General features: G+C 47.0%; 1 protein-coding gene across 2 annotated transcripts in view; it reads left to right on the forward strand.

Annotated features, from left to right (window-relative positions):
• The window catches only part of PSD2 (pleckstrin and Sec7 domain containing 2), a 97,204-nt gene that overhangs the window by 28,085 nt on the left and 42,557 nt on the right, over positions 1 to 26,562 (forward strand). Inside the window, exons 4-7 of one of the 2 annotated variants that reach the window (XM_067566430.1) lie at positions 3,535 to 3,615; positions 4,318 to 4,430; positions 14,077 to 14,135; positions 18,533 to 18,535. In XM_067566430.1, coding sequence (XP_067422531.1) covers positions 3,535 to 3,615; positions 4,318 to 4,430; positions 14,077 to 14,135; positions 18,533 to 18,535 — 256 coding nt within the window. The remainder of the gene's footprint in view (positions 1 to 3,534; positions 3,616 to 4,317; positions 4,431 to 14,076; positions 14,136 to 18,532; positions 18,536 to 26,562) is intronic. The other variant, XM_067566429.1, reaches the window with a different exon arrangement.

Below are 26,562 nucleotides of genomic sequence, written 5' to 3' on the forward strand. Positions count from 1 at the left end.
TTCAGCATTACATTTTTCATGAGAATTAAAAGATCCGTCATGATATGACTTACTTGTGTTCCAAAGGGCAGATGCTGTTCAGCTGACATAATTACCCATTTCTTGCAAACATCCACTATTTATTCTTTCATTAATTTTTTTGAATTAATATCAAATATTAATTGAGCCACCTCTAGGATATAGCACCACAGCCAAAGAGCAAACATTCCACAGTGATAGTTCTGAACAAGGGCTCACTCACAGCCAGGGTATTTCTGCAGCCAGGGGAAATACACTGCTTTTTATACAAAACTCCTTTGGTAAGATGTTCAAAACTGAAGACCTGAAGTTAGGTGCCTACAAAAGTGGGCTGATTTTCAGAAGTCAACTAGCAGTTGCCACTGAGCTCTGGATCAGGGCTAAAGATCATGGCAGCTGATCAGCACTTATTTCGATGCCCAAATACAGGATGAGAGTCTCTGCTGCCTCAAGGTGTGTGGGGCAAAAGTGACTTTCAGCTTTACGACACCTTCCTACCTTCCTGATTCGAGGCTGCTGAGAGCCAGAATGGCTGTAGAAGTTGGTGCTATGCCCCACCCCGTCATATCTGCAATACCTTTCAGCTCCGCCCCCTGGAACACCCCATAACTGTGAGTCATCTACAGCAGCCCAATGCAGTGCCTGCCTGGTGAAAGTCTCCCCGGCCCCTCAGCAGCTGTTTATGGCCCCAGATCCAAGGATAGCAGAAGTGGAACCGTAGCAACACAGGTTGTACAAGCTCACCTGTGATCCTGGGGATGCACTTAAGTGGCTAGCCCACACTGCCATCATTTCGTTGCTATTGTTATTGGAGCTAGGCTAGATCAAAGCTAGCTGGGGCAGGTCTATGTATGCAGCAGTCAAACCTCTGAGTGCAGGATAGATGGAGCCTCACTGTAGGCAGCCCGGGTGTAAAGTCAGGCCCTGATTTTACATAAAGGCTCTCCAGATCATTAAAATTCATGTTAAATGCAATGACACCAGCAAACAGCTGATGAGCTAATCAGACATAAAAAGCGTTTTCAAAATATGCCCTTCGCGACTGTGTGACATTCCTTGTCCTCCTCTGTCCCCGACTGAAATGTCTTTCCTGGGCTGGCCTGGAAATGGAACACTGCACTCAGCTGCAATTCCTGCTATGATGGGCGACATCGTCCGGATGCTTCAGAGCGCCATGAGGAACATGCTTTACAGCATGCTTATAGTCAGAAAAAAATAGCCTGTAAAAGTGACACAATGGGGTCCCCTAGTTATTCTCTCAGTGCCTTCCTTGTCAATTTGGCTTGGTTCTCAAGTTAAAGCACCTGGTTTCTATCTTCCAGGGCAGCACACGGAACCTGGAAGTCAAGTTATGTCCTTCCCAGGCACACAGCATGACAGGGAGTGCATTAGCTGGCTGTCAGTGGCAATGTCAGGGGCATATCGCTACTGAAGGCTTTCAGGCACCTGAAAAGTGCATCAATATCTTACGAATGCAGTGGCTTATTGCAGCCAGCGTACGGCTCATTGATGTCACAGTGCATCTTGTCTTATATGAATCTTTAACAACAGCTTTGTTGGGCCATTTGCACTGTCTCCTTCCACTCCGAAATATAGTTCCTATAAAAGGATGAGAGATGATAAAGAGAAGGTGATAAATGCTTTTCCTCTGTCATTTGGAGCAGAGTATTTGTGTCTTGTTATCTATCCCAACCTGCTCTTTCTGATGGTTCCCATGGTTTTATTTGGGTTCCTTGCCCTCAAAGCCAACCCACAAAATCCTTCGGCCTGTCAGCAGCCATTTGTGACCCAGTAGTCAGGGTTAATATAAGGAGATCTACCTGTTTAGCTTATCACAAAGACGATCAAGAGGTGACTTGATTACAGTGTATAAGAACCTTCACTGGAAGAAAACAATGGGTACTAAAAGGCTCCGTAATCCAGTGGAGAAAGGTACAAGGAAAACCAATGGCTGGAAGTTAAAGTCAGGCAAATGAAAATTTGAAATTAGGCACCAAATTTTAATAGTGAGGGGGATCAACCACTGGAACACATGACCAACGGAAGTGGTGGGCTCTTGAGCTCTTGAAGCCTTCAGATCCAGATTAGATGTCTTTCTGGAAAAGATGCCCTGCCCTTCATACAGTCCAATACTGTCTCACTGTTTCCCTGTTCTACCCCATTGGCCCGTCTGTATCCATCTGTTGTTTCCTGTCTTACACTTAGATTGGAAGCTCTGTGGAATAAGGACTGTCTCTTTGTTCTGTCTGTACAGCACCCAGCACAGTGGGATCCTGGTCATGATGAGTAGGGTTCCCAGACATTATGGTCATGCAGATAGTAAATAATACTAATAATGATAGTCTAACACAAGACATTGGGCTCAGTACAAGAGTAACTGGGTGAAATTATCTGGCCTGTGTTGTACAGGAGGTCATTTTTATGGTCCCTCTGGCCTGAAAACCTATGAATCTATGAATTTACCTTCCTCCATAAAGATTAAAATGTGGTGTAGTGAATCGTTCCTGATGATAATCCCTGTGATCTCCAAGTGGCGTTCAAGATGGCCAGAGACCAGTGCTTACTTTACAATGAAAGAGGTGCCAGGGCTCAAGCATTTATTTTACATTTATAACTGATGCAGCAAGTCCAGAGGTGCCGGGGATATGAACTGCCAAGCCCAGAGGTGCTGGGGCTCAGCCCTGGCCCAAATTAAACACTCCCAGAGATGCAGCTGAGATGCCACTTTGGCTGAGAGGGACACTCCAAAACCCACATTCTCCTTCAGCCCCTCCTCCCTCTTCCCCTCCCCTAGCCACCTGCCTCTCTTCTCACACACCCCATCCCCACGGGGGGAAGGTTATTGTATTTTCCTGCTCTCCACCACCAGTTCCTTCCATCCCTGTCACATAACGGGCATAAGGATTTTGTGTGTGTGCTTCAGTGAGGAGGTCCCAGCTGTGCACTGGTGAGAGTTGATACATCACTGTGACATCATCAAAACAGCTCAACAAACGTAATCGTTGGCTTTGTCTATGTCATTGTCTATGTCTCCCTCTAGTGGCTGGACCCAGCTTCTTACTATACTAATCCATAGCTGAATGACTTACTATACTAACCTGTAGTTGAATGACTCCTTCCGCTCAAATGGCAGGGGCTTGTGTGGCAGGCCCTAGATTCAGTGCTGTCTGCTGACTGTTATGTCTCTACGTAGGCAGCCAGGGTTCATGACACAGGCAGATTTTCAAAGGCACATGGTAGAGTTAGGCTCCCAACTCCATTTTCACAGGCACAAAGGGCTGCTTGGTGCTCAGCTCTCATTAAACATCCCACTGAGGGTCACCTAACTGCCCTTTATGCCTGTGAAAATCTCCCCCAAGAATTTAAGGCCGGGGATTTTGCCTTGGGTCTTTTAGAATTTCTGCAAATACCTGGAAGTTATTTGAGTTGGCCAGGAGAGGAGACTTTGATGTTCCTATTATAAAGAGAGTGTTCTTCCCCTATGGATCAAGCTGATTGCTCCCTCTTTAATTACAGTAACGAATTTAGCAAGTTGGTAGCGGAAGAATATCTGAGTTTCTTTGACTTCACTGGGCTGAGCCTGGACAAGGGACTCAGGTGAGCCGCTCTGTTTTCATTAAAGACCTAACCCATGGCGAATTGATCCAGAAGTCCGGTGTTTCCAATGTGCCGGGGTGCAGCTCTGCTTATGAAAGGAAGGTTTGACAGCTGGTTGTATGTATAGTGCCAGCTGGAGCCTGACAGCTGCGTTGGTGTACCAGGAATCCAAGTTATGGTTAAATACATACCTTGATGTAATGATCGGCACAATATGATTCCATTGGAAGTGGGGTTGAGCTGCAAAGTTCAATCCCCACGTGGCCAGAGCTGGAAGGGGTGTGGGCAGGAGTTCTAGTTTGGACCCATGTCTCTGTGGAAAAAGGCAAATTCAAATAACACCAGTTCACCATGATGTAAACCCAGCCCCAGCTATACAACCCCAACTGGCCCCATTCTCCTTTGCAAGGGACAGGGCTGGATTCAGGCAACTGAGCTGGCATGGAGCCCAGCATGCAGGATGATCATGGGAACAGGCCAATGTGGGCAGAGCAGGGTGAGAGGATGCTGCTCTCCGCGTGAAGTCACACAGGAGCACCCAGGCCGTTGGGGCTGTGCTCGAGTCCATGGAGCGGCTCCACATTTGCTCCATAGATTTGGAGAAAGGCTGTTGCCCCTTGCTCCCCACACGGCTCCAGTGGGGCCCTGGGCTGTGGATTTCCATCTAGACCTCTAAGCTGAAATGTCCTTTTCTATTTGCAGAACGTTCTTGAAAGCATTCCCTCTGATGGGAGAGACGCAGGAACGGGAGCGTGTGCTGATCCACTTCTCCCGGCGATACTGCCAGTGCAACCCAGAGGAGAGGACTTCGGAAGGTACGTCTCCACTCCCGATCAGACCCCTCACCCTTGCGGACAGCGCTGAAGCCCCACACGCTCACAGTGTGTGTGCAGCACCTGATCTGCTGTACCACCCAGACCAGAGATCCCAAAGCACAGCCTGGCCTGGGAGCTGCTTGCTGGTAATCTATAAATGCTGGCTAGTGCTGACTCAGACAGTGTGAGCAGCTCCTTCCTGAAGGGCATAGCAGGGTCACATTTCAGGGCAGGGGACATTTATAAATAGTCCATAGCTAATAATTGATTAATGGATGTGCCATGCAGGCACAATCTGTGGTGTAGGTGGTTATAATCACAGCAATACAAGGTGTCGTAGATGGTTCTAAGCCAGGGTTATAACCAACCTGTGGGCCCCTATAGCAGTCTCTGTTTATTAAAACCTTTATTAAATATTTATAAGCTATTTATAAATGGAACCTTAATACAAAAGGCTTATCTCACTAAGGCCATTAAATCCACAGATACATTCTAACATATCAGTCCTAGGGAAGTCATTGGGGCAGATGCTACAAGTTAGTGGCATGATCTTATGTGAGAGAGGTGGTGGTTGCAGATGGAAAGGGAGGTCCTATGGAAAAAGTTTGAGGACCCCAGTCTAGATTACCGGCAGGGGATTTCCTAACCATGATATAACTTCACATGCAATGATTGTGTCGATATATTTGTTGTCCCAATTTTGTAGAGAAAACAGCAACCTGGGAATACATTGTTGCTCCCAATCGGTGATCTGTATTCCTTGTTCCAGCCAATCCTATAAAACACAGGTGGGAGGGAAGAATATTTTTCCATTTGAAATGTTTATTCAAGCAATTCCCGGTACAAAGATGTGAGAAAACAGAAGGTGTGTGGGTGTTGCCTACAAGATAAAAGGTACTGCAGAATGAAATGCCCTTGACATACTTTGCAAGCAGAAGTCTGGACAGCCCATTATAGTGGAGTCCTGCAAACATGAGTTTGACAGCTTGATCATTTATGCTGGACGTTATTGTCTTCTGCAAAGATGAACACAGGCTTCAGGAAAAGAAACGTTACAGTTTGAGGTGGGAATGGAGGTAGAGCAGGTTTTGGTTGTGGGAGGATAGCCAGCATTTCACCTCGTAGGATTCTCAGTTGCAGTTCCTGCAAGGGAATGTTTAAATCCAAGCTAATCAGCTGTTTCAATTGGAATTGGGTGGTTTTGCTTGTTTGATTTAACAGAAATATTTCTGTTCACAAAAGATTTTGCAAAACCTTGTTTTTATAAAATCTGAGAGCCAAATTCTTTCAACTTCACGTAGTGCTTTCAAATCTGCTTGTGTGAGTAAGTGCTATTCAGTGTGGATAAGACTGGCAGACTCTAAATGTTGAGGCTAAGTTGACCATAGTGTCCCTTTAACAACACTATAATAACATTAATAGAAACAGCTCATGTGCCTCTGCAATTCCTGAGTAGTTTTGTCAATCTGCAGGGAGAACGTGCTTAATTAAATTATACATTCGCTAGCTAAAATGCTAGCAAATCCAGTCTCCAGTTTGGGATAGCTCCTTGCCAAATTTAGCTTGTGAAAGATGAGTGGTTTTAAGGCATTTGTGAGATGGCTGAAAATCAAACCTGGGTTGAGCTGCACAGTCTGTGGAATGCAATATACTGTATGCAGTTGGCTGCCTAGAAGGGCAAACACCAGAACAAGACAGATTCCAGTTACATGATGACAATGCTGCTTGTGACATTGGTCTGTGATGTGCAGTGAGTTATAATCAGTTTGTTTAAGGTCACGGTCCTGACTGAGTCTGCCCTTGTGGACAATCACCAGTCCACTGTAGTGAACCCAACCTTTGGATCTCACCTGCTTCCAGCATGCTGGGTGTGGACAGAAGTCAGGCACTGTCTCTGCTTCCTCCTCTCGCACAATCCCAGGGTGCAGACTGCATGTCTGAACTCCTTCCTTGGGATGGAGGACTCCACAGTCCAACTGCTCTAGACTTCACCATCAGTGCTGACCCTCCCAAGGCTCTCCAGCTGCTTATGCAGGCTCTCCATGCAGCGCTCCCCTCCCGCCTCTGCCCCATGGGATGTCTGGTTTATAATTTTACTCTTCAGGGATATGTGGCATATAAAACAAGGAACACAGGCTTTACAAAGAACTTCTGAAACATACACACTTTACTCTTCGGGCTTGTCTACACATAGACACTCAGGAAAATTAATCCAAATTCAGATTAAGATAAACCAAATTAAGGCAATTTTAATTCTGAATAAGAACATTCACACAGGAGTTTAATGCAGTTAACTAATCCACTTTAAATTCACACCTTTAGTTAATTTGAATTAACTTCCTGAGTGTCCCAGAGTAAACAAGCCTTTGGACAGCACAGGACAGTCACCAATCTAGGCAAATCAACAAACATCTTTAAACATCCTCTACTGAGTCCTTGGGGTTTGGTCCGTGTCTTTGGGCGAAGGCAAAGCTCCACTCTCCCAGAGGGTTCTATTTTGGTGGTGGAATGGCTCCATTTGCTTACAGAGCACGTCACTTTTCAAAGCAGTCTGTGACACCTTTTTGATGTCTTCTGCTGGGCATTTTCCATGCTCCAACCCAATAGGAATTGCTGGGGAAGAGTAATTAAAAGTGTTTCTGTTGGTAGCAATCTCATTGCTCTACCAGGGCAGAGCTAGTCAATATTAATGGACCTTTGATGGTCTTGTCACACACTCTCCAGACATAGCTCCAGGTTCCTGTTACCAGATGGACAATTTCATTCACAACAACTGTTATATGTACCAATATTGTTCCTAAAACCACATGGAATTCATAACTGGACCCCAAACTATCACAGAAGGTATGACTGTGCAATTAATGCCAACACTCTTTGCAGAGAAGTTGAGTTTAATGTCCCTTCTGTGAATGATCATGTTGCACATTATTGTATATATTTCAAAACAGCAAATAAGTTGGTGCTGGAATGGAGGTGACACGACCTCTGTGAGTTGTGTTGCTGAAGATAAAATATTTTGACAATGAGATTTTCTCTGACACATGTCATGTAGACAGGAAATTTGTGTTCTTGGCGGCTCCACTGAATGAAGAGTGGTAGGAGCTATTGTCACAGAACCCACAATCAATGCAGTCTGGTAAGTTCCTTTTGTCACATTCCTTCATGTGCTTCACTGACACATTTGTGATGAGACTGTGTTTGACAGGTTGTTTTCCTCAATTCACCCAGCTATTTCCAGCTCTCCTATTGTCATCACTTAAATATACCTACCCTCTGAAATGCTTGCATTGCATCTTTGCAGTGCACCTTTCCGCATTGCCGCAGGGTGTCCACAAGTCTGGAAGAGACCTTGTCCTTCGGTCTTCCACTTGCACATTCCACTCTGTTCACTGTCACTTGATTCCATTCATGGCATTCATTTTTCCAGTGGCTTGAAGCTCAGACCAGTGTTGTGCTCTTTGGCCCACATCCTTCAAGGTTTTTAGGCGCCTGACTCTCATTGAAATCAGAGGGAGTTAGGCACCTAAATTTTAGGCTGTGGTGTCTCAAGAGATCATATCCCGTGTAGCCCAAAAGCCTGGATAGGGAAGCTTTACATTCTCTATGGATATATACAAGTTGCATCAGAGTATTTCCCAGGCAGATCATGAAGAGCAATATGAATGCCTGCTCTTTATTTCTTCACCAGTGTAAAATGATGGAGTGTTGTCTAATGGTTAGAGCAATGGGCAAGGGAACCAGGAATTTTGAATTAGGTTTTCTGCTCTGCCCCTGACTCCCTGTGTGACCTTGAGGAAGCCATTTAGCTTCCCAGTGCCTCAGCTTACTCCTCTGTAGTATAGGGGTGATCACCTTGTGAAGATTAACCATAGAAGAGCTGCAGCAAGTGGCATTATAATCATCAATCTCAAAATGGTTCCCCCAGAACCTGCAATCAATCACACCCTGCTGTAACGGCGTGGCCTGTCCCTTGAAGAGCAGTAGAGACGAGAGCTCAGCCAATCACTGTCCCTTGGCATGGCCCTTTAAGGTTTGGGGAGTTCTGATGTACACATGGGCCGAGGAAGCGGCAGAGGCAAATCCTGGCAGAGAGAAAGCAGTCCCAGGGAATAATTAATATTTGGGGGAAAAAAACCGTTGATGTTCCTTTAAAGCCTGGGACCAGGACCTTGTAGTGAGGGTAGGCAGCCTTCCTCTCTCAGCCAAGCTGAGCCCAGCGAAACAGGCTGGAATAGGCGGTCTCCTCGCTCATGTCAGAGAGGAGCTTGCAGGAGGCGGCTGTCTGCCTGCTGAGCCTGCCATAGCTAGGGGAGAACATGCTGCCTCTGCCTGGGGAAAAGGGCCAGCTGGGGCCTGCAGCTGTCCTGAATTTCACCCCAACTCCAGGAGGAGGGCTGGAGACTCTGGAACTGGGGAGAGGGAGCCTACCTGAACCAGGATCTGGACCCCAGAAGAGCATGGACCTGAGGGGCTAAAGAAGAGGCTGCTGTACTCTGTAATAGAGTTAATAAATCAGAGCCCACACCAAGGGTATCTCTTTGTAGTACTAGGGGCTGAGTAAATGATTAAAGAAGGAGCTGACGGCAGTGCACCTGCAGGCCACAAGGGGGTGCCCTTGAAGGTTGTGCTGTGTCACCTGCCCCGGAGGGGACCCCACCCCCATCGGGCGCACCAGGTAACATCAATCTCCACCACTTGTCCAGCTCTTGAATTCTCTCTTGGGACTGCAGACAAAGGCTTCTGGCTTTGAGCAGCCAACAGAGGTGTCATAGCTCATTCTCAGTGCATAGAACCATCCGTCCCCTGCCTGGTGTGGGACATGCCGTACCGTTGAACCCTTATGTGATTATCTGATCGCTACGTTATATGGAATATGGCCAATGGCATATGAGGTTTTGTTCTGATCTCTTTTGCAGAGCCTGCCCCCTTTGTGACCAAGGCCATGGAAAGGAAAGAGAACATTGCTATTTTGACATGTGAAAGGAGTGTTTTTTCTTGTCAACATGATGTATGCAATACAACTGCGTCTGTTTTTAAAACACTCCTTCCTGGGGCTAAATATTTCTCAGACTGAGAACAATAAAAAGTTCCAAGCACCAGCTGGTGACGAGAATCATTCAGAAACTGCTCCCCTGTCCTTGCTTACTGGGTCTTCCTGTAAATACAGTGCCACTGGTACGTGCGTAAAGACCTAATCCAGCCGAGCATGTAAACACACATGTTCCTTTAGGCACGTGAGTAGCCCCATTGATGGAGCTCATGCTTTGCTGGACTGGGGGGCTGCCCAGTGTATCCACTCCTGAACCATTCATTTAGTGGGGGACTTTCTGTGTGTGCAGGTGGGGGCGAATGGGCAGTAATATTCCTCTGCATACAGGCCAGGCACAGCTGTGGTCCTTTTGCTCAACTGGGCACAGTGACTGCTCCTTGTAGCAACTCCGAGGGCACTAGCTATGCCTCAGTCCACCATCCTGCAATGGACATGCTTCCTCTGCGTGTCAGGAAGCACTGGGAGTACCCAGATTTTTACCAGGACCTACTTGAATCGCGGGATGATTGTCAAAAAATTGCAGCTGCATTGTGGACAAGCCATGGAAAATTGCGGAAAAGTAATAATGGGCCTTATTATTTGAAGTAATAAATTCCATCATTACTTTTCCACAATTTACCAACGTCAGCCACCCTGGCTGAGAGGAGGGCTTTGTCAAGCTGCACCTTAAAAACCTCTAAGGATGGAGATTCCACCACCTCGCTAGGTAACCCATTCTAGTGCTTCATCACCCTCCTAGTGAAAAAGTTTTTCTTAATATCCAACCTAGACCTCCCCTACTGCAAATTAAGACCATTACTCCTAGTTCTGTAATCTGCTACCACTGAGAACAGCCTAGCTCCATCCTCCATGGAACCCCCCTTCAGATACTTAAATCCCCCCTCATTCTTCTCTTCTGCAGACCAAACAACCCTAGTTCCCTTAGCCTGTCCTCATATGTCATGTGCTCCAGCCCCCTAATCAAGTCTTCAATAGCAGCAAAGGGCATTCAGGAAACAGCTTGGAGGGTGCATCAAATGTTTTGTTTATTTAGAGTTACTCTGCCCCCCGGCAATAACATTTTAAAGTTCCCTTATTAAGGGGAACAGGCAGGATTCACTCCAGCTTGCTCAGGGGAGGTAAATTATGTCTCCATCACATGCCTGGACCCTGTGCAGAAGAAGCATTGACCCAGGAACGAATCTGGGCCTATATACATCTAAAAATCATGTTACTGATAATGCTCTAAGAGCGACACCCACTTTAGAACCTAGTTTCCTTCTCACCCCTTACAAGATTTGATTTCTTTTTGCATTTTTCTCCACATGGGCAGAAATAATGGAACACAGGCTAGTCAATTTCACTTTTGTTTTAGCCACTTTTGTTTTCTGGCTCCCACGCACTAACAAGAAGCTGTGATGTTTGGGCCAAAGGGGGATGTTTAACTTAAGCTGAGCTAATAATTTTTTTTCGGTTCCGCAGCTGAACTGAAAAAAAATCATTTGGTATTGAACAAAATGTTGCATTTGACCCAAAACAAATTGTATTTGTTAGTGTTTCATTGCACTGTGCAGCATTTACCCTTTTCAAATTTCAAAACCCATTTTGAAAATGTCAAAATGAATCATTTTGATTTTCAAAAAAAAGTTTTCCCCATTTTTTCATTCAGCCAAAACTGTTTGCCGATTTAACCCAAATATGTGAATAGTTTTCTTTGACTGAAAAACACATACATAAGTAAATAAAAATTGCCCAGCTCTAGTTTTAAGCCTGCTAAAACGTGTTTTTAATACTGAAAACATTTCTTTGGGGTTTTATAAAACACTTTTATTGTAACGAAATCTAAAAGTTGGGTAACAAACCATGTGGCAGTGTCCCTTTAAGCAATTAGCAGCATTAAGAAAGGCTGGAACTTGTTTCCAAATTGGTAATGTTGCCTAGCACGCATGTATGCATGCACGCACAGATGAATGTAACAGGCATACGCCTGCAGACGCCCACACAAATACATACACACACCACAGTGCCTTACATTGACATGCATACAATACACACATCCTATGGGAGCGCACACGCATGCACCTGGACACATGGAGGTGGACACATCTACATATGTGTGCAAACACACATACCCAGTGACAGATCCCTGCACTCACGCACACACACATGTGCCACCAGAGTTAGAAATGAGGCCACTTGGCTGCTGTCAGCAGGAGGCTCAGAAATGTCAATTGCTCTTTTTCTCTTTGGTTTTTAATATGCCAGTTGTAACTGAGAAGCTAATTTTCAGCTCTGCCTCCCAGCTTCCCGAAGAGCAGAAGTGCGAGCACCCACGTGGACTTTCCAATTGCTCTGCTGAGCAGAATGGGCACAAGCTATTTTTAAGCCATAGCAATCTCATTGCTTTTGTTGGTGCTATTCCAATTTGTATATTTTTCTATTCCCTTTCCTTGGGTTCGCAGGGGAGGAGGGGTGATCTCTTCCACTTGGCTTGGCAGAGAGATTTCCCCATGCATTTGCACTTGAAAACGTTCCCGTAGCTTTCAGATACTTCATCTCGGCCCAAATCCAGAGGGTTCGATTCAGGTTCTCCTCAGTCCCAGCTCAGATGCGGTCATGTTGACTTCAGCAAGAGCCTGCCCGCACCTGGAGTGAGTAAAAGCTAAGTGAAGAGTTCGGGATTTGGCTCCATGAGCCCAGCATTACAGAGACAGCAAATCCTTTCTCACTAAGGGGACAATAAAGAGCTTGGCTGTGCATTGTGGTTTCATCGTAAGTAAATAAATGACTGATTGCCCCTGCCAGTGCCTTCTTCACAGGGAGGTTCACTCTGGGTACTGGAGGCTGTTGATGCTGCTTAACCCCAAAGGACTGGACTGCTGTAGCCCAAGCAATCCCACCCCACCCCACTGCATCAAGGACTGGGCACAATGACATGCTCTTCACTTGCAAGATGGAGGAGCCACTTCCTTCTAGTACCCATGGGGCAGCACACCGAGCATCCTGAGAGATGCCCCCCATCCTTCTGTCCATCAGGTATCATCCCCCCTGGAGCTTCCCCTGGGGCTGTGCAGGCCTGCACACCACCTCCCAGCATGGATCTGTACGTGAATACAGCCTTCCCCGAAGAGTCAATTCACAAAGCTGGACATGACGGGTGAATATGCAAGAAGGGACGTGCCCTGTTTGGGCCACAAAGCTCCGGGTCCAAAGAAGCCATAAAAGGCAGAGCTAAAGAAGAAATTCTGCCTCCCTTGCCTGGGCCATGACTCCGCCTCTGCTCCACACCTTTATGGCGTGTGAAGGGAACTGGCCACATGGTCAGGGGTGTGCTTAAGCCCTGACTCTGTGCAGTGCACTAGACGGGGAGTTGCACTGGCCCCTGTATAGGGGGCACTCTGCCTCTTAAATAGCAACAGCTCCCCACCAGATGGTGCCAATCTAGGTGTTCAGAAGGCTCTGGAGAAGGACGTGGAGGAGCTGCTAGCTGAAGTACACAATCTCTTTTAAATCAGCAACTCTACAAGGGGGGCAGGGGATAGCATCTCTATGCAAGAACAACACTCAGGGTCATCAAGGGAATTCTGGAGCAGGTACAAACAATAAAGACAGAGTTTCAGATACCTAGAGGATCATGATCTGGCAGGGTAAAGCAGCTCGGCCTCTGCAAAGGGAAATCGTGCCTGGCTCATACTCTCAAATTCTTTGTTTGTTCTGACAAAATAGGGAGTAAGGAACCATAGTGGATATAATTTTTTTAAATTTTCAATATGCCTTTGACAAAGTCCCTCTAAAGAGGCGCTTACGAAGCTAAGTTCGGGTGGGTTAATGGTCGTGTTCAGAAACTGTGCAAGGGACAGAGAACTGAGAGCAGGGATAACCAGGCCATTTCCACTCTGGAAGGAGTTAGCACTGCAGTCTCTCATGGCTCTATTCTCAGATTGGTGTCACATAACGTAGTTATTAATGAGCTGGAATCGAGGGTGAGCAGCGAGGTGGCAAAAATACCAGGTAACACAAAATTATTTAGGTTAGTCAAACCTGCCGAGGGACTTCCGTAGGATCTAGCCTAGGAAGGTGAATGGGCAGCAATGTGGCCATGGAAATTCACTGCTGACAAATGCAGAGTAACCCAGACTGGAAGAAAGGTTCTGAACCATTCAAACAATGGTTGGGTCCTAATTTAATGCTCAGGAGAAAGACCCGGGCACCGCTGTGGTCAGCTCAGCAATGACTTCTGCCCAACATGCAGTGAGAATCTGAAAATCAATCAAATATTAGGGGTTATAAAAATGAGAGAGACAGTACTGAGGGTATTCCAGTGCTGTTATAGAAGGGTCCCCAGGCCAGATAACATTAGCGTGCTGCCCCTCATGCTGCAAGCACTCTGCCCTTACTAGAATTTTTTGCCAAGCCCACTGAACACCCTTCCCTTGTACCCAGCAGCACTGTTGGGTGTATTGTTAAATCCAACTGCATGAAAACCTTCACAAATAGCCACAATTTGTCTTCCCTTAGCGTTGGGGGAGCTGAGACAATAGAGGGGTCGAGATGCTCTGAAGAAAACAGTCTGGGGAGCTTTAACTAAGTGCTGGTTGCATTTGTTATGTGTTTCAGATGGGATTCATACGCTTACCTGTGCCCTGATGCTGCTAAATACAGATCTTCATGGCCATGTAAGTAGAGCTTATGGAGCCATACTTCCTTCCTTCCTTCCTTCCTTCCATCCAGAGTCTCTCTTGTTCTGTGTGCCGTACTGCTGGAGCACCTGGAAAAGCAGTGTGGGTCAGAAGAGAGTCCTCCAGCATTTCCAAGGTGGGAATCTTGAAGCCAGGCAAGGCAAATGCCCAGTGGTGTTTGAAAGACAGCTGTGGAGACAGCCTCTATTTGTGTCAAGTCCCACTTAAATCAATGGCAAATCTCCGGCTGACTTCGATGGAGCTAGGATCTGGCCCTTTTCAGATAGTAGGGCTCCAGCCCAGGTAGCGGCAGTGCGCCTTTGTTCCCAGTACCTCAGCATGGGCCTCTGCTCTGCCAGGAAAGGATCGCCTGGAGCTGGGGGGAAAATGACATTTGCTCTCCCTGACCATTCGTTCCTGGGGGTGTGTTGAGGTTGCCAACAAGGACACTGCTTGGGTGAGGTTTGTTGTCATGGAGGCACCTGAGGCTAAATTCATCCCAGCTGTTTCTCTAGTGAAGACAGTAGAGTTCCCTCCAGGCATGAGTCTGATACCTGCTCATTAGGAATTGGGCTGAGACCCGCCAGCTCATTTCACGTTCACTGAGCACCAGCAGATGCATTTGGTCACACCCCACAGCAAAGTGTCCAGCAGCTGGACACTATGTAAGGGACCCAGGTCGCTGATTGAAGGGAAGGCTGGTCTGGAAAGAGCAAGCAGTTATTTAACCGTGTGGCAAAGGCTTCCTAGAGCTGTGCCCGGGGGACATTAGTGAGCGTGTTCCTGGGGTTCTGGGAGCAGAGATCAGGTCAGAAATGAAAATCTTTGCAGCCAGGCCACGTAGGAGAGGCAAGATGTAACTGACTGTGGGGGAACAGGCTAGGGAGTCCAGGAAACCCCTGGAAAAGTGACTGGGATCCCAATCCTACCCCCATGAAGGGGATGGTCAGGTTACCTTTGCCTCCAGTGGAAGCACGATCAGAGTCCTGGTATTTGGACATATTGTTTTCTGCGGTGTTGTATGCATTGTTAGTCTGCCCCTAACAACTCTCCCCGTGGTGTTGCTGATCTGCCCCCAAAGCCTATATGTCACTGAATGGCACAGCGTGAGTAAACGCCTGTGAGCTGTGGGTACTCCAGGAGTCTCAAATCACTGTCCTCATTTGTCTCTCGGGTTTCCCACCATGGAGGAGGCTGGGGTTTCAAACCCCTGCATGGATCTCAGGGTCCTGAAGGGGCCGTTAACCTGCAGGTCTGTGCTCTGCACAGCTGTTGCTGTTGGAGCCATATTGCCCATTGCTCCCCTGACTGCCACTGGCCCTGTCCCCTCCTACCATGGGTCAGCCCCGCACAGAGAGCAGTCGGCACATTTTACTGCAAACCTACTGTGCTGAGATTCACTCTGGTCTGCACTGTGAGTTTGCAGGAAGAGCTTCCAGCAGAGCCTAGCCACCCCCACTGCCCCCCAGTAGGCCTGGATCCTGGCAGGGACTGGTGGAGGGGTCTGGCTGTCCTGGAGCAGATCCATAGACTTTGTGATGAGCGGAGAGCAATGGTCCCCAGGAATGGAGCAAATGTCAAAAAGGGAGCAGAGAGGAGAGAAAGGGAGGGAGGGAGAAACCCAGACAAGGAGACAGAGCTATAGAAAGAGAGGAAATAAAGGACAGGCCAAAGGAAATAGAATAAGAAAGAGGGCGGGAAAGAGGTGTGCAAAGGAAAAAGACGAGGAGTTAGGGAACAGTCTATGCACAACGGAAGAGCGAGAGGATTACATGGATGGGAAAGGAGGGGCGGATCTGGGGGAAGCTGGCACAGGAATTGTACTTGATGATACCTCCATTCTGCTGGGTCCAAATTCCCACAGACTCCCAGACAGCCCGTCAGCATTAGCGGGGTGTCCTGGGTGTGGTAACAGAGGGAGAGTTTGGGCCAATGGCATTCAGGAGTCCCTGCCTTCCCACACCCATGGGTAGGGTGACCAAATAGCAAGAGTGAAAAATCAGGACAGGGGTTGGTGGGTAATAGGTACCCATATAAGACAAAGCCCTAAATATCAAGGCTGTCCCTGTACAATCAGGACATCTGGTCACTCTACCCGTGGGTTTTAACCCCCTGTGCACTGGGGGCAGATTGACCCTTTTCTAGAGTGAGCACAGAGAGCCTGCTCACCCTGTGCAAGGGCCAGGCACAGCTTCACCCTGGTGCAGACCCACACCATGGGTGCCAGTCATGCCAAGGGGTCAGCTGGGGGGTGAGGCCATGAGCCAGCTCCTCTCATACACTAGCCCCCAGCAATGGCAAGACACGCCAGGGCACCCCCCGGAGGGTGCAGGCTGGCCCTTCAATCTTTGATTAGCTTTCTGCAATCAAGCCCCTGTGGCCCGCTCCACTGTGTGAGCCCCCTCCTCAGTGTGGTGCATGGCAGCTGGGAACTGAGCTGCCTCCCCTGCAGAGCTTGCTGCTGCAGAACGCTGTGTCTCCGGGGAGAAATCTAGACCCCATGGCTTTCCCGCTTCAGCCGCAGACCAGCATAAGGTTGATAGAGAGTCTTAAGATTGGGTGGACTCAATGGCACCTCGTGGGGGGAAGATTAAATTTGAGTGGCACTGTGACCCCATGTGCCAGGTTGCAGTGCCACTCGCACGCATTTGGCCCAGCTGCCCCTCTGTCAGGACACCCCATCTTTGCAGCCCTTCTGGCACCCATGGGCCTCCCCCTGGTCAGAGGGGAAGAAGGGGGCACCAGACACCTCCTGTCCACAGGTGGGTGTGAAGACCGGATCCTTTAGGTGCTTCCTTCCTGGGGAAGTGGAGATGCAGAAGGAGAATTGGGGCGGAGGCTCCCAGAATTGCCAGGCCCCCTGTGGGACAGTGCTCTTCAGCCTGACTGCCTCACTGGGGACAAGCTCATGGTTGAGTGTGGGGCAGGGAGAGCTCGGACCTGGGTGGGGTGGAGAATGCGGGGCAGGGGACAGGGCAAGGAAGGGAGAGGTCTGGGTCCCCACCTTAGGAATATCCTGGTTGCACCCCATCTGGGGTGGAGGCCATCCTGCAGCAGAGTAAAGCAGAAGGGCCTGAGGAGTCACTAATATACTACAGGGCTTCAGCCTGCCATTAAACAGATTCGTGGGGCAGGAGGATGTTTAAGCAGGGGCACAGGACACAGGTCAAAAATATTGAGCAAGATCCAGCTTAGCCATGGGCCCCCAGCAGCACAAGGCCAGCCGGAGTACTGCATGGCTGCCCTCAACCTCCCGTCTGCCCGGGCAATTGCAGGTGGCATTTTCTCTGCTCTGCCCTCACCTATATTCCTTGGGGGACTGTTGTGCCCAACTTTATGGTATCCCACAGCCATAAGACCATTGAAATGCATGGGGCAAGCTGAACTATTTGCTCTGAATCCAATCCAAGCAATCAGCTAGCACCCCGCTTTGCTCAGCAATGACACGACCAGGCTTTGGGCTGCATGGATGACTAGATGCTAGAAAAAGAGAGAGGTGCCGAAGCCCTGACGTCAAACGGATACATCTAAAATAAGCTAGAGGAAAAAAAGAAATGACAGTGCAATAGAGACACAAGCAGCGCAAACAGCAAATGTGTCCTTGGCCTCCCCGAGCCATGCTTTCCACTCGCTGGAGTCCCTGATCAAATGTGTGTAGTGTTCTGCATTACAAGGCTACCATAAATAACATCCTGGGATCTCCCAAGGCTGGCAGGACTGATCCACTGGCAAATGAATCATGGGTTCCCAAGAGCAGTATATGTGCTGTACAGCATGGATAAAATTACATTATCCACTGGCTAGATTTCCAAATACCCGTCAGGAAAATAAATATGCACCGCACAAGGTTTTTCATGCTCTTTAATATGGGTTTGGAATAGGATGGTTCAAGGACCTCACATCTCGCTAATCCTTTGCATGAACTGAGTAAAGCTGGTCAACTTTTTATTCATCAAAGAAATTTTTTTCCCCCTCCCGACCCAAAATGGCTTTCCAGCCAAAGTACAAAATTCCTTGTTGGTTGAAATTTTCCTGTTTTTTGATGGAAAACCAACATTTCCAGAATTGTACAGAAAACTGGAAATTTTTCAAGGAGCCAAAACACTTGCATTTTTTGTTTTTTATTGAAAAACTGGGAAAATGTTCAACGTAAATTTCAAAAGAAACAATTTTTTTTCTAAATGTCCAGGGACAACCATTGGTATTTTTTGATCAGCTGTAGAAATGAGGATCAATGTGAGATTCCCAGGCTAAGGAGGATTCTCTTCGCTGTGAAAGTTCTTTTCTTCATTTTTCTGCATGTCTGACATTAATTTCTTCTTCTCCTTCTTCTCCTCCTTTTTTCCTACTTCTGCTCCTGGATCCTCTCTTTCTGCTCTTTAACCCTTTACCAGGTGGTAAGTGCAGTGATTGTAGTGCTTTGCTTTACAGTATTGGCATTTGATTTGTTTTTTTTCCTGTGTAAGAAGTCATTTTGTTTGTGTGGATACTTAAGTGATTGTGCATTACAATGTACTTTTAAAAGTATCTAAACTACATGTATTTCTGAGGCCCGGTCCTGCTCCTATTGAATTAAATCAATGGCAGAACGCTCACAAACTTCAATAGCAGCAGGATTCCTCAAACTAAAATGTGACTGATCACACACATCGGCATCTGCGTTCCTCTCATTAATATTCACAACACCTGCTCCGATATCCCAGCACAGCAGATCCTAAAAACATGCTGAATGTTTCCTACAGTCTGTGTTCCTTCCAGTGGGTTTCAATGAGTCAAAAATCTTCTTCTGCCCAAGGGTCACTCAGTAGAACAGTCTTCTAGGGGAAGCAACTTTTCTAAACACATTAATAACAAATCGAAGATTCAGGTACATTTCTTTAAAATAAATGCAAAAGGAGGAAGAATATATGATTTGATCTGCCTCATTCCTAATTGCTTGGTTACAGATGTAACCTGTTACGTTATTTATGAACGTAATGGAGATGTGTTTCAACATATTACTACACATGGCTGATTGGTGGGAGATATTGTGATATCCCACTTGTTAGGAAGAGGTTAACCGCAATTGGTTGCCGGAGCAGGTGCAGTATGGTGAGCCTGGAACTGGTTGCTGGGTTGCCAACCTGTAACATTAAAATTATGAGGTGGCCTCAAAATATCATGAGGTTGCCTTAAAATCATGAAACTTACACACTCACAAAATTGGGGTTCATTTTATTTATCTCTGAGTTTTAGAGCCTTTAGTATGCACTAGGGTCAAGTTTTCAAACTTTTCTCTGTAAACAAAAGGATCTCGAAACTTATTTCTTTTACTGACAGCCGAGTTTCTCACATAATCACCTGACTCCTGGAGCTGTGGCTTTAAGAAAAACACCAAATAATGGGAGCCTTGTGATAAAATAATCAGAGCTGGCAACACCGCATTGTGACTTTGCTGCTGGATCCTTCGGTTCCTGCAGATCTTCTGGAAAGGATCTAGCTACAGTGTGCAGGAGACTTCTTGGATTCTGTCTGCAATGGCCTCACAGCCTTCTCGTGTATAACTGCTGGTTATTGTTACACCTTGGTCAAAACATAGCAATGATGAGTAATTATCACAGTGTTAGGGACTCTTGCAGTTTTATCACAACCCTTATGATATTTCATGGGGGTTTTTTCTTAAAGCCACAGCTCCTGGAGTCATTTAATGTCATGATCATCTCAGCTTTCATGGGGAAAAAAATGGTTGTAGAGCACAGCTTGAAAATGTTCCCCCCTAAAGGCTCAAAAATGATCCCTTCCCCCACATTATTGTTCTTTTAAAATCTCATGATTGTTAAGATGATCTCATGATTTGGAGGTGCCTGACTCATGACTTTTAAACGTCTGGGGTTGGCAGTTCTGCAGTGTTACAACAATAGGCAATCTGCACCCATCTGTGATTGGACCTTGCACCCCTGCATCATCTAGGGTCTGAGTTTAGGCTCGATGAAACCGGAGCCTCATCTTGCAAGCATTATGCAGACCAAACCCTTACTGAAAGCAGTGGAAGTTTTGCCTGCGTGAGGCCTGCAGGTTTGAACCCTCTGTCTAAATTGTTTTGTTTCTCCAGTCTAGCCTGTAAGCAATTTGGGGCAGGAACTGTACCTTCTTTGGCTGGGTTTTGTACGGCACCATGGCATGCCAGCTGCACTCAGCAAATGATGAATCATAAAATAATGGGGTGTTTTTTTTCAAAATGTCAGGCAGACACATATATGCACAAAATACACAGCTAATTTGCACAGGCAGCCACCACTGTTGTGCATGCCAACTGGGTAACTGAAATGTGCAAATTCACCTCTTCAGCCGTTTGCATGCGCAATTCGGTGATCTAGATCTGAATCATCATTCAATATCTTGGTGTCATTTAGTTTTTCCATAGGTAGACAGATGTAAAACTGGAGTAGCTCCCTCACCTCAGTGGAGTCCGACTGATGTCATAGTGGTGTGAACAAAGTAGGACACTTTGTTTATTTCAGATCCTGTGAGTGAATCCCAACTAGTCCTTGGGCCAAATCCTGACTCCTGAACAAAGATGATGTAAATGGACCATGGTCCGAAGTTCTCCAAGGCAATCTAAGGGGTAGTATCCCCACCCATCCAGGCCACACAATGTGGTAGCCTTTGGGGTGAAATAACATCTATGGTCCCTGAATTCCCCATCAGCAAGGGGGTTTGGATAGTGGCTCTGTATAACTCTACATCCACCAGACACACACCTGTCCACCTTAGCCTTCCAAACCCGTTAGCCTCTCATGAAGTGGCACAGAGGGTGCTGCTGCTGAGAACCCCTCTGTGGCTGGAGCCCGAGTCTCATGGCCTTTGAGGCCTTTTGTGGGTCTGCATTTTCCAAGCTGCTCCTGAGCTCTTCCCTAGAGATGCTAATCTTGGTGAAGACCTCACTGATTTCCCAGGGAAGGGGAGTTTCCCCATCATCCCTTACAATATGCACAGATGCAGTTACCGTAATCACACTTCCGAGCCTCTTTGCCCTCTTTCGTCATCCTCTCCTTCCCTGTGTGCGCCAGAACGCTGTGCGCACAACACAGGCTTCTTGCTGCTAGTGCTTTTGCTGAGGCAACAGTGGGGTCCAGCACAGAGATGTGAGTTCTAGTCCCAGCTTGCCCATCACCTTCTCATGTGACCTCCAGTAAGTCATTTCCCAGCTCCATGCCTCAGTTTCCTCACCTATAAAATGGGGATGAAGACCCTGACCTACTGTAGTATCATGCTTTAGAGCTACAGCTGAAAAAAGCTATAGAAGCTAGGTCCTTAGATGGAGTTAGTCAGCATAACTCCACTGATTTCCCCAAGCATTTTGGGAAAGGTCAAGACAGTCATTTTATCCCATCTCATATTCTAACTCACCGTTAGTGTAGAAACAAATCTGCCACAGCTGCAGCTGCTCTAAGAGTTGCTGTGCAGAAGAAATGTCACACAGAACAGAAGGCTGCTGTAATGCTCCCAACAGTGATGCAAGAGCTTTGGCAGACTGTTAAAACCCAGGGCACAAACCCCCAGTTGGCTGTGAGTTCTAGACCTAGATTTCACCAACCAACTGCACCAAGTGCCCACTCCTCAGGCACTTTAACAATCAACACGGAGTCCCAGACATCGCTCTTGGGTTCTCTGGTCTGTCCTGCCACCCAGGTAAGTGTATCTCTGTGATCAATGGCCTCTTGCACCAAGAATCACAGCAATATTCAGGTCACTCCTGATCCCAAAGGACCAGTCACTTACCCCAGGTCAATTGCGCTTTAGGTCTCATACCAAAGACAACGCTTGTAGCCAATCCGATAGCGAACTAGATAAAGATTTATTAACTAGGAAAAGGAAATTAGAGAGTTATTCACAAGGTTAAAGCAAACAAACAGACACACAAATGAGTTACACAGCGTTACAGTCTTAGGTTTCAAAAGATAACATAGGCTTCTATCATCAGCAAACTCTCTCTGACCTTTAGGACTAACCCAGGCTAAGCAGCTGGGTGCTCTTGCTTATGCTTAAAAACGCTTCCCTCTCCCACCCAAGTCCAAACACCACAGAGATCCAGAGTCCTTTTTATCCCCTTGCTGTCATGTGCTCTGAGCTGCAAACTCAGTTGATGGGAGAAATCCACTTGCAGGACTCATCTTCGTGGGGAGAGTGCTTGTGTTGACAGTTTCTCAGTCCAGATGGAGGGAGTTTCCAGCTGTGAGATCCAACCTGAGCCCATTTGGTGTGGCGGGGTCTCCTCTTTCAGAGCAGGGAAGGGGGCACTAACAATTTCTGTAGAAGAGTAGCTCTTCATAGTAATTAAATTCCCTCTCCTGGCTGGCAGTTCATACAGTCAGAGAGGCTCACAATACGTCCACTCAGATATTACATTACCATATGGAATGCAGCTATTACAAGTAAGATTAATGCAGGCAGCAACTCACAAGCATTCAGTGGAGTTCAAGCACTTTTTTATGGGTCTAATACCTGTTCTATCACTATTAGCCCATAGGTGAGTCAGGCAGATTCCAGCTATGCATCTGTTAGTGTACAGTGGAGACCTGGGGACCTTGGCATGAGCTGGCATCTGGTCTGCCAGCATCACAACCACATTGTGCCACTTGGTGGCTATGATTGCTCAGCAAAGGCTCATGGTGTCACTTCCATATTGACATCCTACTTTATGCACTTTCCTTAGAGCCATCCGTGCGAGGTTTCATGAACACAACCCTCTCATCCAAGTAGTGACTTCCCCAGAGCTCCCTGACCCCAGGCAGCATCTGTGAGCACTGAGCAATCCATCTGTGTAAACTAAGATGCACCCTGTGGTGAAACCACATGGAGAAGAATTTTCAGAGGGCAGGAAATGTAATAGGATGCTGCACTATCCGAATGATGTGTTTGCCAGTTTCAGGCTTCACTTTAAAGTTCATCAAATGCTATCAGACCAAACAGAGATAAGCAGAAGAGGATAATGCTTTTAGAGGAATTGCAGTGTTTTCAGCTCCCGGCTGTCTTGCAGTTGCCTCATTTTCCTTCTGAGTCAGGTGCCTCTCGAATATGGAGACTGCACTGCACCTTTGCTTTTCCCTTCCTCCTCTAACCCTGTGGGCTAACCCTCCTGCTCTTAGCACTGTCCCCTGCTGAGCCATTGAATGATGGCACCTAGCCAGCCTTTCATCAAGGGCTATTACTGTATCTACTGGAGAAGCAAAGAGGAGTTGCTGTTGCTTGACCCTCTTCAGATGCTGGAGACATACATCTTGGACTGATTGGCTCATTGTAGAATGGCATTTAATTATCCAAGCTATCTGAGTAGAACAGCCTAGGCCTCATTCTATTCTCACAACCATGTGAATAAAGCAGTGGTATCTATCTATCTATCTATCTATCTCAAACACATCAGGGTGGAAGTTGATCACCTTGCAGAAATGAATGCGAGTTATGTAGAGACCTAATTTTTCACTTCTCATCTCATGTTCAGGAGTATGTAGTGTTGAATAAAGGTTCATTTTCCTAGGGGAGCATAGCATACCAGTAATCACTGCCCAGATTCCTCCATCTGTCATTGGCCAATGCCTGAGACATCAGAAAGGCAAGTCAGCCTTGTGCATGTGGCTAGTCAGTTGCTCAGGAAAAGATCTCTTTCCAAGCTCTGCAGGAAGCCTTTTATTCACTGAGAACGCAATTCCGCAAGGTACATAAGAAAGAGATTAACTTTAAGCATGCGAGAGCTCACATTGGATGGAACTACTTCCACGCTTAACATTAAGCATGAGTATAAGTACCTTGCTGAACTGGGTCTCACAGCATGAGAACATCTCCTGTTGACTCATTTTGAATGACATTTTTTTCTCCTGTAACTGCAGCTGTTCAGTGTATTCAGTTTCACTCTCTGACCCCTTTGAAATGATTTCGATGAGAGCATTCAGCCCCAGAAGATGCTGCCGGCAACAATGTCTATTTACTGCTTGAGAATGTGGAACAAGCTCTGTAAAGTAGCGATGGAGTCAAGCTGCAAGAATCTTCCAAAGCTGAGGGACTTTGGGGCCAGGGGCAGGGGTGGTGGTTCTCCAGCCCACTATAAACACAGGGGATGTGTGTAAACATCAAACTTGGGTTTGGATGGCAGGCACCTGCGGAGCTTTGGAATTCGGCTTCAGGGTTCTGGTTGTGACTCATCTCTAATGGAAACAAACCACAGGTGATGTCAGCGTCCACCTGACCTAGGCCCAAGGACCCAAAAGCACCAGGGACACCAGACCCCACATGAGCAAGCACTGCTGAATGGCAGGAGAACCTGCTGACACTGGGATAACGCTGGCCCATGATGCTGGAGAGGTTTAGTGAGCCTGTCCATGCTAGTTAGTGTTGACAGGAGCCTGGCCCATGTTTCTTTCCACCATTTTGAATTGTAAAAGAAGGGGGCACAGCCGTGGTACGAGTTCATCCCCTTGGCTAGGTCAGAGAATGATGCTTTCCCCGATGCTGCTCCAGGCTGGGGCAGGGCTATGGAGCATTCACACAGACAAACAAGAGCAGACGGAAATAGAAAGTGAACTCCACTAGCTGATTCAAGGATACTTGGTACCTCCCCCCAGTGGGGGAAACACCCCTCCCCTCCCTGTGTGAGGGTATTCCATGCCTCAGGGTCACCAACAGCAGGTCCCTCGCTTAGAGGCCCATTGCTGGTCTGTCATGCCTCCCACCCAAGCTCCATCCACACATTTATTCAGGTGGCAACATCCTGGCTAGCAAGTGTGCATGTGTCCCACCACCCTCTACTGGAGAGAAACAGCACAGCTTAACTTTGCATGCTAGCTCCTAGGATGCCCAGAGTTAGCTGGTTAGCCAGGAGGTGACCAAGACTTTATAATATGTGTGTGTAAAGTTAGGCTTCTCAATAAGATCCCTGATTTTCAGTATTAGCTCAGACTTCAATAGGGGCTGCTGGGTGGTTGGCTTTTTTGAAACATCAGGCCCTAGTTAGTTCCATGAATATGTACTGAGGAGCCTAAATGTAGGCACCTGCTTTTGCAAAGGTTGGCCTGTACTTTTGGAAGCGTGAATTGTGTTTCTGTAGCTGCCCCGGAGTTCTGGATGGCCACGGTGTTGATTGCAAAGCCCTCAGAGGCTGCAGATTTGTTACAGTGCTTTTTTGCTCTCTTTCCTGACCTCCCATGGGCGCTGACTAAGCCAAAGTCTGCTATTGATAATATGCATAATTAGGAAGATTAGACAGAATCATTCAAATGTGCTACCAGCAACTGGAGCAGCTCAGAGAGAATGTGTCCTCATTTCAACGGTGGTTAATGCGGCAGCAGGGGGCAATGCTGGCCATGTTAATCTCAAAGCCTGTCCACGTGGTGTTAGCTAGTGATGACACGGCATCAGAGCTTCAAGCAACCACAGTGAAGGCCGTGCACAGCAATAAATACTGCCAGGGAGTTGGCACATTCCCAGTTAGCCTCCACATTTTGTATTTGATGGGCTTTCACATCATTCAAGGGTTCATTTCTAAAGCTAATGCATGGGGAACACGTCTTGGGTTGAACCGGGGAGGCGCTTGTTTTGTTTGTTTGTTTTTAGAGTTTTTTTCCCATCCTGTAGACCTCCAGATCCCATCTCACTTTGCCCTGATTTACTGTAAACTTACCCACAACAAGCCAGCATTGCTGTCATCGCTTCTGAATACCAGCCCCTCTGTTATCCTCATTGTCCACATTCAATACATTGCAGCAGATCACCACAGCAGCCATCCTTCTCAGTCCATCCAGGGGCAGGTGCCGGCTTTAGCTACTTTGATATTATAGCAAAGCCCTGTTATATTTTGGGCTTCTGATCTTAGGTTTTAAGTGAAAACTACCCCAGATACAAAACAAATTAAAACAGTGTTTATCCAAGAAACATTGGAAAAACACCGAAAATGGTTACTTGCATCTAGGGACTTGTCTACATGGAGCAGTAATGTGGACAAGGGGAGTGTGATTTCTGAAGCGCACTAAAATGTTGCTCATTAATTGGTCTGTGCAGACGGTTCCTTAGTGTGTTTTAAAGTAGTGCTGTTTGAAACAGTCCTACATGAAAGCACACTTGGGAACGATACAAAAAGATCATTCACTGAAGTACATACAACATATACATTACAGTATATACCAAGAGAAAGCCCTGACTCCCCACCCCCACTCCCCGATTTTTGCACATCTACATAAAAATTGCTAAAAATAAGCCCCCCAAATTAAATGAATAAACCTGCAAAAACGGAAACTCTAGCTATATTTCACAATGCTAGTTCACATGCACAGGATCAGACGACGCATAGGGTCAGAAGACTCACAACCTATGCATTGACTGAGACCACCACACAAACAATGGGCTCATTCCTCATTGCCCTGCCTCTTTGTTAGTCATTTCCACCAGTGCCGGG

The sequence above is a fragment of the Emydura macquarii genome, unplaced genomic scaffold (genome assembly GCF_026122565.2).
Source record: "Emydura macquarii macquarii isolate MOO-44397 ecotype Brisbane River unplaced genomic scaffold, CSIRO-AGI_Emac_v2 contig_2768, whole genome shotgun sequence".
NCBI lineage: Eukaryota > Metazoa > Chordata > Testudines > Chelidae > Emydura > Emydura macquarii.